This window comes from Amaranthus tricolor, chromosome 15 (assembly GCF_026212465.1).
Source record: "Amaranthus tricolor cultivar Red isolate AtriRed21 chromosome 15, ASM2621246v1, whole genome shotgun sequence".
Classification (NCBI taxonomy): Eukaryota; Viridiplantae; Streptophyta; class Magnoliopsida; order Caryophyllales; family Amaranthaceae; genus Amaranthus; species Amaranthus tricolor.
In genome coordinates, this window is record NC_080061.1 from 2,740,875 (window position 1) to 2,755,651 (window position 14,777).

The window sequence follows — 14,777 nt, forward strand, 5'->3', positions numbered from 1 at the left end:
AACTGTGAGAACCAATCTACTTGTTAAAAAGTGTTACTTTTTTACAGATAAGGTGTTACTTTTGGATAAAAAAAGTGTTACTTTTAGAAAAAAAATATATATTTTTCAAATGGATCAAGTTCTAGTGAGAACCAAGCTTATATGAGAACCGTAAGAACCAATCTGTCTAATAAAAAAGTGTTACTTTTTTGTAGAAAATGTGTTAATTTTGGACAAAAAAATATTACTTTTCAAAATGAAAAGTTGGTACTTTTAGCAAAAAAGTGTTATATTCAGAAAAAAATATATTTTTGAAAAAGAAAAAACATAATACAAAGTAACACGTATTTTCTGAAAAGTAACCCTTTTTATACACCTTTTTGTGAATTTTGTTTAGAATTTTTTTCGTAAAGTAATACTTTGTTGCCAAAAAGTATCATCTTTTTTTTTCAAAAAAAGTAACACTTTTTTGTTTAAAAGTAACACCTTTTTAAATGTAACATTTTTTTGTCAGGCAGATTGTTTCTCATATAAGAATGGTTCTCACTTGAACTTTAGCATGTATAGGGTTAAGTTCCAGTGAGAGCCAAGCTTATATGAGAACCGTGAGAACCAATCTCTTCGATAATAGTGTGTTATTTTTTACAGAAAAGATGTTACTTTTGGACAAAAAAATGTTACTTTTGTTTTTAAAAAAATCTGGTACTTTTTAGCCTAAAAAGTGTTATTTTCAAAAAAAATATAAATACAAAGTAACACATTTTTTTCGAAGTAACATCGTTTTATGTTAAAAGTAACACCTTATTGTGAGTTTTTTTTCAGAATTTTTTGTTAAAGTAACACTTTTTTGCCTAAAGTATTATCTTTGTTGTCAGAAAAAAGTAACACTTTTTTGTCTAAAAGTAACATCTTTTTAGTAAGAAAGTAACACTTTTTTGTCAGATTGATTCTCATGATTCTCATATAAGGATGGTTCCCACTTGAACTTCTTCCTTTATATATATATATATATATATATATATATAGGAAGAAGTTTAAGTGAAAACCATCCTTATATGAGAACCATCAGAAGCAATCTGTTTGACAAAAAAGTGTTACTCTTTTAATAAATAGGTGTTACTTTTTAGCAAAGAAAGTGTTATTTTTTTGAAAAAAAAAGATGATACTTTTAGGCAAATAAGTATTACTTTAAAAGAAAAATTCTGAAAAAAAAGTGTTACTTTTCGAAAAAAATACGTTACTTTGTATTTATATTTTTTTATTGAAAGTAACACTTTTTTGCTAAAAAGTACCAAATTTTGTTAAAAACAAAAGGAACAATTTTTTGTGCAAAAGTAACACCTTTTCTATGAAAAAGTAACATATTTTTATCGGAGAGATTGGTTTTCACGGTTCTCATATAAGCTTGGTTCTTACTGGAACTTGACACACACACACATATATAGGTGTGTGTGTATATATATATATGCATTCAAATTGAATTAATAGAAAGAATGTATAGATAAATTTATATTCACTTATATATATATATATATATATATATATATATATATATATATATATAGGGGAGGGATGCATTGAAAAGGGGTTGAAAATGAGAAGGGTAAGAAGGACTTTACACCCTTAATTTCACTAAAATAAAAAAAAATCTATGGTCATGATTGAGCCAAAAACTCATAATTGTTTAAGTAACTATGTTACACAGAAAGGTAACTATGAAATAATTTTTAAAATGTTCTTAATTTATAACATAGTATCTTTTTTGTATATATAGTAACCAAACAAAATCAAACAAAAATCCTTCTCACCCTTCTCATTTTAAAATTCTTCTTATTTGATCCTACATCTATATATATATATATATATATATATATATATATATATATATATATATATATATATATATATATATATATATATATTTGTGTGTGTATATATATATATGCATTCAAATTGAATTAATAGAAAGAATGTATAGATAAATTTACATTCACTTACAATAGTAAATAATTCAAAAGTTCTTTTGGGCTGACTAACCTGGAGAGCCTATCTGGGGGTTCTTTGGAAACTATGACATTTCAGGTGTGTAATTGCAGTTTTAACACATTCATTTGGAGTTTAAGCATCATGGATTTTTTCCTTGATTCTTACAAATTTCGCTAAAATGATCATATGTGGTAGTAACTCTGTAACATCTATCATATGCAGATTCACTTACGAAAGGTTATGCACAGAGACAGATTCATGCGAAAGAGCGCTGTGGTTCCTGCCATTACAAATCGAATCTGGAGGGATTTAATACACAATCCTCTGCATCTCATACTTTCAGTTGATGTACTAGGCATGACAAGATCTACTTTAGCTTCGCTTAGCAAAGGTTTTGCTGAGCTTTCTACTGATGGACATTTCCTACAATTACGTTCAAAGCAGGTTCTGCCATTTTCCTTAATATGAAAATTTTATTCCATGAATATGTTGAAAATAATTGAATATTACTTCAGGTATGGTCTAGAAAAATTACAAGTGTAGGTGATGGCTTTATCCAAGGAACTGAAGCTCTGGCACAAGGTGTTGCATTTGGCGTGTCGGGAGTTGTTAGGAAGCCTGTTGAGAGTGCTAGGCAGAATGGTGTTCTAGGACTTGCTCATGGATTGGGGAGAGCTTTCGTGGGGTTCATTGTGCAACCCATGAGTGGAGCACTAGATTTTCTTTCGTTAACTGTTGATGGCATTGGTGCAAGTTGTGCCAGATGCTTTGAAGTGTTGAACAACAGGAGCTCGCTGCAAAGAATCAGAAATCCGCGAGCCATACATTCAGATAGTATTCTTCGGGAATACGATGAAAAAGAAGCTCTCGGACAGGTAACCTAAAACCTCATATTTCTTTTGGCTTGAACGTGACTAGCCATTGTTTGACAAATGTCAAGGAAATCAGGAAAATATAGATGTCTCAATTTTGATGCTGTTGAGATTCTACTATTGAACCCATAGTGCAAAACCACGCACGCATTACTGCATCATGATTGTACTGTAAAGTTCTTTGAGCTTGTTGAGAGTCTTAAGACAGGCCAAGACAACCGCAAACCAATTGCAAAAGTCTCTCTGTGGCTTTATCGCGACCATGGCTGAGAATGAAACTAATTAAACCTTACATCTCAAAATCATTGATTCAATAGACATGGCTTTTTGGTTTGATCTTCCTCCAGAAAATTTATTACCAAAAAGGCCTAAGAGTATAGAGCTACCAACACAAGAAGGGACGATGATCCAAATTCTCACCCTACTAGGCATAAAACACAACATTTGAAAGCTTCTAAATGAGTTGTACCCTTGTACTGCTTCAGTCCTTCAAAAGGTTTTAGTATTCACTCTATTTAGGGAACAATCTAAGGGAGAGCCTTCACCTTAAAGGTTCTTTCTCCCTTATTCTTGATAGAGTAATATAGTAGAAAGTCATGAAATGGCTACTCGTGCATAAATAGGTTTGTAAGAAACAACAACAGTAATCCCAAAGCCTTGATCCCAGCTGTACAGGCTGGCTCCATGAACCAAAACAATTCAACGAGAAAGATCGTTCTTAACAAAGTGTATAGTTTATTAGCCTGTTATTTTTAATACTAACCAAGAACATCGATTCGAGTGATTGTTAAATGTATTCTCTATTTGTTTGTTGGGTTTGGTATCAATGTTAACCGAATCCATTTGTGTAGATTTTATTGAAAGTTTGTCACCTCTGCTAATATTGCAGTGGGATTGATAACTCTTAACCTGACCTATCATCTGAAAGGGTATCCTATCTTATTATCTGGTTCATTAAATTATGAACCTTATAAGATTCATGTTTCCTTCACTACTATGAGTCATTCTAATTTGGAGTCTAATCTCTTGTTTTGATACAGATGACACTTTGGCTTGCGGAAGCTAGTCATAACTTAGGATGCACAAAAATCTTTAAAGAACCCTCCAAATATGCTTGGTCCGACTACTATGAAGATCATTTCATGTTGCCTCAATTAAGGATATTATTGGTTACGAACAAAAGGGTTATGCTTCTTCAGGTAAAGACGAGAAATTGGTTCTTATAGGTTTAGTTTACTATCCATAATTTTCTTGGTTGATTTATTCTCTACTTGGATCTAGATCAAAGATTTGGAGAATATGGACAAAAAACCTAGCAAGATCATGTGGGATGTACCTTGGGAAGACCTGTTAGCACTTGAGTTAGCAAAAGCAGGAAGACCTCAACCGTCTCATCTGATTCTTCATCTTAAGACTTTCAATAGATCTGAGCCGTTTGCTCGGATCATCAAGTGCAAGTCTGTTGAAGGATCTGAAGGTGGAGAACCGCTAGCAGTTAAAATCTGCATGACTGTACGAAAAATGTGGAAAGCCTATCAATCTGATACAAGAAGCTTAATTTTAAAGGTCAAAAAACAATAATTTATCCCTTGGGTCACTAATTCCCGGATACATTCTTTCCTCATTAGTTTATCCACAAACAGGTACCTTCAAGTCAGAGACGTGTGCACTTCTCTTGGAGTGAAGCTGATAGGAGAGATCTTCAAAGCCAAAATAAAGCTACTGTTATTTCAAGGGAAGCGTCATCATCTAGTTCAGTGTCGCATGAGAGGAGGTTTGTAGAACACAGTTTCAACTTTGTTAAGATTTGGAGTAGCAATATGGAATCTAAAGGCAGGTGCACGTTGTGTAGAAAGAAGGTGAGAAATTTGGTTCTTGACCTGTATGCCCTCTTAACATTGAAGGAATTTTTCCTAAATTAAATTTCTTTTCAGGCTGTTGGGGATGATATCATATGTAGCATCTGGAGACCAGCTTGTCCTTCTGGGTAAATCTGGCACTCTTTGTTGGCCTTATTCCTTTCATTGTCTCCATCCGTTTAATGCTAAATCATGCCTGCATTTCCTGAAATTATAGTGCTATGATCATGTCCTTTTTTTTAATCTAATTTTTCAATTGACACTTAAATTAATGAATGATTTTCTTATAACTTTTTGGTATACAATTGAATATATTTGCATCTCACCCCCCCACCCCTTCCCCCCCCCTCCCTCTCCATGTTGTCCTTGAAAAGGGTTTAAAGGAAAAAAAAGAAATAACCTTAATACTGTGGGGTGATGCCGTGATGGAATAGAGAAAGGAAAATAATGGATGGTAGAAGAGAAGGAAATGTCCTTGTAGTGTACAATGGTAAGTATATTAGTGCACGAAAGTGACGAAACTTCTTGCTGCAAATTTTTACAAACTCGATATTGGAATTTATTTTTCTGGACTGCATTTTAACTGAAAGTAAACACAGTTGATCATTTTTTATTTCCTGTCACTAAAAAATCTTGCAGCTATGCATATCCTCTCTGTTTCAGGCTCCTGATATGAACTTAAATTATGATTACCTTTCCATTGTTGCTCAAGTGGCCACACTTACTTTCTATATTTTATCCATACTCAGGTGCTTAATTAAGCAGTGTAATTTGTATCTAATCCTGTTTTCTTAATCCTAGTCTATTGTCTTGTTATCAAATTTCCCTTGCATGTATTTAGAAACCTCTGCATGTACCTTCTCATGTATTGAGATGGGGTAGAAAAAATCACACATTCTTTTATTCTTTAGGTATGTGTCTATTGGTGACGTAGCTCATATTGGTGGTCATTCGCCAAGCATTGCTGCTGTCTATCATTACAATGATCAGATGTTTGCACTTCCAGTGGGCTTTGACTTGGTACGAACTCTAATATTCCTTTTTCTTGCTTTTTATATTCTAGAAAATAACTTGTGTTCTAGGACGTTTAGAAACATCGTAGGCAGCAGATTTTAGTGTAGGCTATACTGAAGAGCATTTGGAGAATAGCAGTTTAAAGTTTAAACTAGTTGCCACTTAATTATGTATTCAGTAATACGTCAGAACTGCTTCTTTAACCACTTCTATCCAACATGACTAGTATCACGGTTTGGGGAACCAGGGAACATTCTTTCTGATATGTTTTTTTTTAGATCATTGTTCCTCCGAATTCCTTCTTTTGTAATACAAGTGCCAATTAACCATATTTGTAAAATAGATGACATGAAACGAAAAATTATAGTTAACAAAAAGACAGAAGAGAGAAATAGGTAAAAAAAAAGTAGCATTAAGCCACAAATAGGAACAAATGATTAAAGAATAGTGAGTAGTGATAACAAATGACAATGGGACGTGATATTGAGAAGTTGGTTCATATTAGTATCAATATGCTCGGGCTGTGGACACAAGCCTCGAAGTGACCCTGAACTGAGTTTTTGAGTTAAAAAATATTACTATTGGGAGAACAGACCCATATATTCCCCTTGAAGGATGCAAATTTAAAAACCCGGTCAAAACAAGTACTAAATACGTCTACTTTTTGGGCATAATCCTAGATGCAACCTTGACGATTAATTTGACTTTGAAACAGCATTTAAAGAGAAACAGACCCTGCCGAGTGCCTTTAATGTTCTTTAATTTCGTAAAGCCAGCCGAAAAGGTACCATCACGCCTCGAGGTGTTGGTACTTATTTTGATAAGCTTCTCAAAATTTGCAGCCCTTAGATGCTTGAGAAGTCCTAATTTCCTAGTCAAAAACTCTATTTCTAGAAAATTGGTGTCGGTGTTAAAATGGACTGGTTTCTCATAATTCAGCCATTAAGAATTCTTGGTGGTGAATAACTGTTTTCCCAAAAAAACGCATTATTTAACCACAAGCCCATTTCGAATAATTTTATATGGCTGAAGTGTTGCCTTGTGGTTGTTTCTTTCTTTTGTTTTGGAAGTTAAGGGATGTTTTTTTCCTTATTTTGGAAGTTAAGGGATGTTTTTTTCCTTATTGTTGCTTGATATCACTTACCCACCTATTTGTCACCTGTGTTATTAATGAATGCAAAATAGACATTAATAATCTCAACTGTTGATTATTCTATAATAATCCCAAGTTTGGGGTGTAGTTTCTCAAAATAATCCCAACTATTGATTTTCTCTTATAATGCATCCAATTTGGGTTTATTATGAGCATGAATCAATAGTTGGGGTTATTTTGAGAAATTACACCCATACCGGGATTATTATAGAATAACTAATAGGTAAGATTATTTTGAGTGAATGGACAATAAGTGGATTATTATTGTCTATTTTTCCTTTGGAAAAATTGATCTTAATAATCCTACCTTTTACCCAAATGCTATGAATAGTCCCAACTTTGGATATATTTTTTAATACACCAACTTTTGCCCTTAGTTTGTCGTCAGCATACTAAAAGGGTATGCTGATAGCAAACTAAGGGCAAAGGTTTAGTTATTAAAAAATAATCCAAATGTGGGATTATTCACCGTAAATGGGTGAAAAGTTTGGATTATTATATCAATTTTTCCTTTTCCGTTTTAATTACTCATTTTGCCTCTTGATTTCACTATTTTTTTACCTGTTTGTCGCATGTTTTTTTTACAAATTTGTGACTTCGTGCCATTATTTTTACCAATTAGCTGATTGGCGGTAATACAAGCACCTGTTATTAGTCGTCTTACTGAATCTCTTGTGATTGATGTAGGTATGGAGGAATTGTGCAGACGATTATATAACTCCAGCATCTATATGGCTTCCACGAGCTCCAGAAGGATTTGTCACCCTAGGATGTGTGGCTGTACCAGGATTCAAGGAGCCCGAACCCAATGTAGTCTATTGTGTGGCAGAATCATTAGTTGAGGATGCAGAATTTGAGGGAGAAATGATCTGGTCTTCACCAGATTCATATCCATGGCCCTGTTACTTTTATCAGGTTCAGAGTCCTGCTCTTCATTTTGTAGCTTTAAGACAGTCCAGGGAAGGTTCTGAGTGGACTCCAAAGAAGGTGCGTGAGGATGTGCTTTCTTCATCGGTCTCATTTGAGACTCACTGAGCCGTGCTCCTTTTATTGGAAATATTGTTTTCTTTTAAACATCCTGTGTTTATACCATACATAGGGTCTTGCTATTGATGTACATATATTAAATACTTTTCTGGAGCGATGTTCTCGTCTGCATAGAAAATACAGTTTTGGGCCTTTTGACTGCTAGATGTCTGAGAACATTTTTTTGAATATGTAGTATAATACTGTAATTCATGATTGTAAAATCCTCAAAGAAAATAAGACATCAATTTACAGGGAAAAGGATGGAATTTTCTTGACCTATTATAGTAGATAATTCACTAAAATGGTAAACTGAAAATTGATTTATCTTTTTAATATTTTTTCGATATTTTATTTTAATTTATCTTTTTTTAGAAAAATAAAACTTGATATAGTAAGTCATCCGGTTATAGGGTTTACTCTTGGAAAATATCTCTCAAAGTTGAGATTATTCATGGTTAATCAATAGGTGGGATTATTGTAGAAAAATCATGAATAAGTTGGATAATTCTAGGTAATTTTTTCCTTTCTTTTTGATAGAATTGGGGTTTATACAATGTTTATTTTTTTTCATGTAATTGAGCGACAATATGATGCAAAAGTCAAAGTGGTTCGTAGTCATAATAGTACTGAATTTAAATGTATGTGTGACTATTTTGAGCAAAAGGGCATTTTATTTCAAACATCATGTGTTGATACGTCTTAACAAAATGGAAGAGTTGAGCGTAAACATCGTCATATTTTGGGGTGATTGTGTTTTGGCCGCTAGTTATATCAATAATAAAACTCCTTCCCTCCTTATGAGGTCCGATTTGGCCTATTTTCTTATTTTGATACATTACAAGTCTTTTAAGTGTTTGTGTTATGCTCATAATCATCGATCCAGGATAAGTTTGCAAGTAGGAGTGAAAATGCTTTTTTATTGAGTATCCAAATAGCAAGAAAAGAGTCAAAATGATTAATTGACATTTTGGTCCCTTTTGCTCATTTTGCATCATTTTTTTTTTAAAAAATGGTTCACTACTTTTTTTTAATCTCATCTATACATTTTACTGTTTATTATTTTTTTAATTTCATTTATACAATCTATTCATTCTCTTTATTTATTATCAATATCTATTTTTACTTAAATAAGACTCTACTTCTCTTTGATTCTTGAGACGAGGAAAGTATAATGCAGGGTAATTGATTAGTTGGTCGCTTATCGGAATCCACTATCCAGGGTGTGTCGGCAAAACGTACGTGTATGATGAGCATTTCCCGGCATTGACTAAAATGCACCAAGGAAAAATAAATACTCCAACTAAATACTACTAGTCCTTTCTTGTTCGGTAAATTAACTTGTTTATTTATGGGAAATTATTGTAATAAGTTTGAAGGGATGAAGAGTCTATTAAATTAAGACAACACACTGACTGACTTTTTACCTTCCCATTTAATTTCTTGGTATATTTTCTTGTCTCTTTAAAACTCTGCCTTTTCAACTGTCTCTCCCTCCACAAACACCCCCAAAAAATCTAATCACTCTCTTAAATTACCACAATTCACAAAGCTTCAATCAATTATCAATGGAGGGCTTGATCAAGGGTCTCATCGATGTAGCGATCGGCCACCATGATAGAGACAACGTCCACGTTGACAACAACAACGACAACAATGAGAATTCTGAATCCATTGAAGAACGTTCTAGATCTTCCTGGGCGCAGGTTAGCATCTTCAATCCCGTTAGGGTTAATGTTGTCGTATTTTTGAGTGATTGTATATGTGATCTTGAATTTGGGTAAAATGCGCAGGTTGTTTCTGGAGATCAAGATGATCATCAACAAAGTTCTTATGATTCTCACCAGAATTATCAAACTCATAATAATTCTCCTTGGAATGCTCCTCAAGTTTGTCCTGTTCACTTTTTTCTTTTATTTTAAGAGAAATTAAGGGTTTTTTTTGGGGGGGTATTTTAATTATTGCACTCTTATTCTGGAATAAAGGATTAAATTTACTTGTCTGTTTAGAATTAAATGTTTTTGAAAGGATAATTTGGATTAAGGATTAATTTTACTTGCTTGTTTAGAGAGATGATTACAGAAGAGATGATCGTCAATTGAGACCTCAGCAGGATTTTTTTTTCTTTTTATGCTTTGCAATTTGATTATCAAACTTAAATACTTAATCATCAAGTTTAGGGACATTAATTTATAGATGTACTAAAAAAATGAGTTAAATGACCATCTAAATTTTTTATTATTAAATTGTTGATCTTTATATATATATATATATATATATATATATATATATATATATATATATATATATATATATATATATATATAGGACTTTCGACTTGCAATTTATATTGTTCATCATAGTTTTCAGGAGCGAAATACAATGGGTATGATGATAATAACAGTTAAAGGAGTCATGTTTATCATTCTGAGTATAATGTCAAGCATGATGCTATGCTGTGGTGACTGTTCCGTTGTTTTTAAATTCTGTGCCTTGCATTGTATTTGAATTTTTCATTAACATTTGGGCTTCTGTGTTTGAAATGGAGAATTGTACTACAAACCGGATCTTTAAGCATTTAAAAAAAATTACTTGTTTAGAGTAATCTATGGTTCTTTCAACTTATCTGCTATATGGGTTTCAGATGTGATTAAATTATCTTGCTTATTATACTAGCAAGTCATTTTGAGATCATAATCGAGGTTTTTCATAAATAAAAAAATATACATTTCTTACCCCAACGATATCATGTAGCTTCCATCTAGGCGGGTTTTAGGGTTAAATGTATGCAACCTTATCTCTATTAGAGATAACTAAGAGAAGTTGTTTCTGATTGACACTTGGTAGCAAACATCATCAACATTATGTAATATTGATGCATGCGTGTAGTCCTGACTTGGGTAATCCTACTTTTTTTAAGGTTGAGTTTTCAACATTTTACTTTTACTTAACATTTTTTGGCTTTCTTTTACTAGACTGGGCTTGACAGATATCAATTAGATGAAAGTCATGAGAGACCTAACTATAACCGAAATGAACAGGTTAGTTGTGTCTGCTGATTCATTTTTCTCACTTTAACGAGTCATTCATTTTAATGGTATTTGAGTTTTCTTCCCTGTTAATGGTAGGTCGAGCAAGAGGAAAATGCAGATGGTTGGCAAACTGCCCACAAGAAGCATCATAAGAAGACTCAGAGGGTATCAGACTATCTTATTTATCTTTAAACAACCTCGATTCTGGTTTTAACTGAGTTTACGTTGGTGTTTATGTTTCATTGTGAGGAGGGAGCGTATTGAATGATTTGATTCGCTTAACACAAGCACATTGGTGATAATTTCTGGTAAAAGTATCTGTGAATGGCAACGATCAAGCAATGCGTGGTAGAAAACAAATTAAAGAACATCAAGGGATGGAAAGGGAAATGTCTGTAGTATATAAAGAACATGTGTCTGCAATGTATGCTATGTGTATCGTTCTGGCTTGAAGAAACGATGAGGTCGTTCTATTCTTGTCTCTAACGTTAAAGCTCTTCGTTTTCTGTCCAACTTTTTTGTCGATGAACAGATACATATGGACCATTGGGGTGCGTATAAAAGCCCTCCAAGCGAACAGGAATACTCTCAGGAAGTTCAGGATGATGCTGAAATGGACCCATCTGAAGCAGAGCTATCTGACTACAAAAGAGCCTGTGCAAAGCTTTGGAAACTTGATTTTAATCGTTTGACTCCTGGAAAGGACTATGAACTTGATGTTGGTGAGGGAAAAAGAGTCCGTGACAGGGAAGACATGGCCGAAGCCAGTCTCTTTACATGGGTTAGTGAAGATGTTCTCCGCAAACCTACCTTCTCTCGTTTCTGTGCGCTGCTTGACAACTACAACCCAAATGAAGGATGTAAGGAAAAAGTAACGGAAGAAGAAAGACGAGAACAAGCTGCATTCATTGAAGAGATAAGTAGAACTGCTCCAATCAAGTACCTTCATAAGTACCTTTCAAGTAACAGAATCTTCAATGGGGATCGTCATGAATTTAAGGAAATGCTAATAGATCTCTGGTTTACTCTCTATGGTCGGGGTGGTACTTCTGGATGTTCGTCTTCTTTCGAACATGTTTTTGTCGGTGAAATTAAGGATCGCGGGGAACAGCAAGTCTCGGGTTTTCACAACTGGCTTCAGGTACATGCTTGTATTGTAGAAGTTCTTACGGCCCATTTGGTCAGTGGTACTAAATGGTGGTAATGGGAATGATTGTGTAAAATTTCATCAAAATTTTCATGTCATTCCCATGGTAATGAAACTTTGATCATAAAAAAGTTTTTTGTGTTCAAATTTCCATTACCACCTAATACCACCTCTCCTAATGGTAATGCATTGGAATAAAATTTGAAGAAAATGAGATAATTGAAGTTGGACAAGAATGACCATCAAGGCAGCAAGAGATTTTTCAACCAAAACTACACTAATTTTCATCTCCATTACCATCGTTTAATACCACCTACCAAACGGGCCGTTAATGTTATTCATAATGATTGAACATGAAAACTTCAACATCTAGCATTTTAACTGATTATTTGCATCTTTCTCAAGTTTTTTTCATCTCTAATAAGTATTATTTGTCTGTGCCCAATGGTATCTGGAGGCTGGACATACTTTTTGGACTAACAAAAAATTTTATCCTCCTGCAGTTCTACCTTGAGGAAGCTAAGGGGAATGCGGACTATCAAGGTTATATCTTACCTCGCAGAAACGGGCAGTTTGTAAGTACTATATCAACACCGTTCTCTTTTAACTTTGGAGCAGAAAGCATAATACTCCCTGCGTCCCAAATATATGTTTTTATTTTGAACTCGTACACTAATACTACTCCTACTCAAGCATAAACAAACGACGAAATTATGAGCATTTTATTTTGTATTTCCGGGGGGATAATCTAGATCATTTCATTAAAATTTATGTTACTATAACATATAATACAAAACAACAATAGCTACTAAGCACATGCAAGAGCTGTGTTTGTCTCATCTTATACTAATCTAATATCATGAATTCATCACTATGTATCTCCCATATCACAACTTGAGCAATAGAGTGAGCTTTTCACTTTATTTCCATTACATTGAAACATTGTGTGTATGGATCCAATGTATAAATCGGAGCTCATAATGTGTTCTTCCTAGCTCCATGTTGATATCAATCTTTGTCAGAGAAAATCTTGATTGACAAAGTTAAAGATCCTGTACCATGAATTTCATAAATAAATTAATTAACTTCGAACCTTCCTACATCGAACACGAAAAAGAACAGACTACACATTTTATTCTCTTTCACAACTCTCCGATAATTTAAGGCTGAGTACAAATTCTTTACTCGACTGATCAAAATTGGATTTTTTTTTGTTTCCTGCAGCCGGATGCTGAGACGCAGCTGCTCACAGTTCAGTTTGAATGGAACGGAGTCCTAAAATCTCTCTCGAGCATGTTCATAGGAGTAAGCCCCGAGTTTGAACTAGCTCTTTACACACTCTGCTTCTTTGCAGGTGGAGAGGACAATCACATAGAAGTCGGTCCATACCCTGTTAATATCAAGTGCTATCGTATGGGAAACAAAATTGGTTCTGCATTCCCCATAGCCGAGGAATAAGGGCTGAATCAGGACTGCTTCACCTTGTGCCCTTTACGTAGTTGGGAAAGTCTTGTGTGTTTAAACTATGATTAAATTTTCGATGTATTTTTAACGGTTATAATATACTATTTCCGTTTTTTATTAATAGCTATACGCCACCCTTTTATGCAAGAGTTTTTTAATTGAAGTGTAGCTATTAATAAATAACGAAGATAGTATGTAACTCTAATGATTATATATTAGTATTTATTACATTATTTAAAATTACTAACTTAAAGATTTACAATACTATTAAAATCTGCTCAAAATGTATGCCAAAAAAGTATGTGTATTAAACTTTTAGACGGTGAATAATATTGTTACGTTGTTAGAGAATATACTTATTTTCAATGTGATAGTACGATTGATAAAATTTTTGATAAAATCATTAATTTATAGTAGAAATTTATTCTATTAAATATTTAATAATATTACAAGAAATATAATCTATGCCTAAAACATTAATAATAACAAGTACATTGAATAGTAATCCAAATTCAACTAACTTTGAACAATGGCCAAAACATAAATAATATTATCTAGGAAAAATTGATTTTTAAAAGATAATCTTTTTGTGGCTTGCATCTAAAAGATTAACCTTTTGATTATTCATTAAAAATACAATCTTTGCACTTCGTTCATGACTTTGTGACCTGATAAATAGGTAATTATTCAAATTTTAATTTTATTTTTATTTTAAAAAATATTAAAATAAACAAAAACAAAACCCAAATCTTTATCCCCCAGGCCACTGATCCATCTCAACCACCCATAGGCCAACCTCAACCATCCACCGCCCAACCTTTACAAACCACCCTTATCGCCGCCGCACTTCCCACCCAGTGCTCCGAAAAACAGCGTGAACTCGTATCCCCCTCCCCATTATTTGCAAACCCTATTCGATTACCTACAGGATTCCCAGCCACGACTTAACCCTAACCCGTTTCTCAGCCATCATCCTAACACTTTTCTTAACCAACTCGATTCCCATCCACCACCAAACTTAACGTGTTTACCAACAACCACCAACTCCTCACCTGATTGACGAACAAGTGAACCCTATTCAACCACCATTAAACCCTAACCGGATACCAACCAGACCCTAACCTGATTTCAATCTGCGAAATGAAAGAGAAGAGGGGAAGGGGATCGCAATTGTTTGCGGAAAGAGAGGTGTTGGTCGCTGGTGATTGGGAAGGGGGAGAAGCGGCCGCCGTGAAGTAGGGGAGG

General features: G+C 33.8%; 2 protein-coding genes across 2 annotated transcripts in view; both read left to right on the forward strand.

Annotated features, from left to right (window-relative positions):
- Positions 1-8,150, forward strand: part of LOC130801280 (uncharacterized) — a 61,628-nt gene extending 53,478 nt beyond the window's left edge. Inside the window, exons 57-64 of the mRNA XM_057665092.1 lie at positions 2,188-2,409; positions 2,481-2,840; positions 3,878-4,036; positions 4,119-4,403; positions 4,481-4,696; positions 4,772-4,824; positions 5,608-5,716; positions 7,551-8,150. Of these exons, the coding sequence (XP_057521075.1) occupies positions 2,188-2,409; positions 2,481-2,840; positions 3,878-4,036; positions 4,119-4,403; positions 4,481-4,696; positions 4,772-4,824; positions 5,608-5,716; positions 7,551-7,898 (1,752 nt within the window). The 3' untranslated portion in view covers positions 7,899-8,150. The remainder of the gene's footprint in view (positions 1-2,187; positions 2,410-2,480; positions 2,841-3,877; positions 4,037-4,118; positions 4,404-4,480; positions 4,697-4,771; positions 4,825-5,607; positions 5,717-7,550) is intronic.
- Positions 8,151-8,922: 772 nt separating this feature from the next.
- LOC130801282 (uncharacterized) lies at positions 8,923-13,935 on the forward strand. The gene is made up of 7 exons (XM_057665094.1): positions 8,923-9,595; positions 9,683-9,778; positions 10,865-10,930; positions 11,018-11,086; positions 11,454-12,062; positions 12,572-12,643; positions 13,293-13,935. The coding sequence occupies exons 1-7, from the start codon at positions 9,458-9,460 to the stop codon at positions 13,524-13,526; spliced, it is 1,284 nt and encodes a 427-aa protein (XP_057521077.1). The 5' UTR covers positions 8,923-9,457; the 3' UTR covers positions 13,527-13,935.
- The last annotated feature ends 842 nt before the right edge of the window (positions 13,936-14,777 follow it).

What these genes read in the sequence shown, in the direction of transcription:
- LOC130801282 (XM_057665094.1), top strand. Translation starts at nt 9,458, where the DNA reads ATGGAGGGCTTGATCAAGGGTCTCATCGATGTAGCGATCGGCCACCAT. An exon ending in CTAGATCTTCCTGGGCGCAG is followed by an intron (nt 9,596 to 9,682) that starts GTTAGCATCTTC and finishes TAAAATGCGCAG; the next exon opens with GTTGTTTCTGGAGATCAAGA. An exon ending in CTCCTTGGAATGCTCCTCAA is followed by an intron (nt 9,779 to 10,864) that starts GTTTGTCCTGTT and finishes TTCTTTTACTAG; the next exon opens with ACTGGGCTTGACAGATATCA.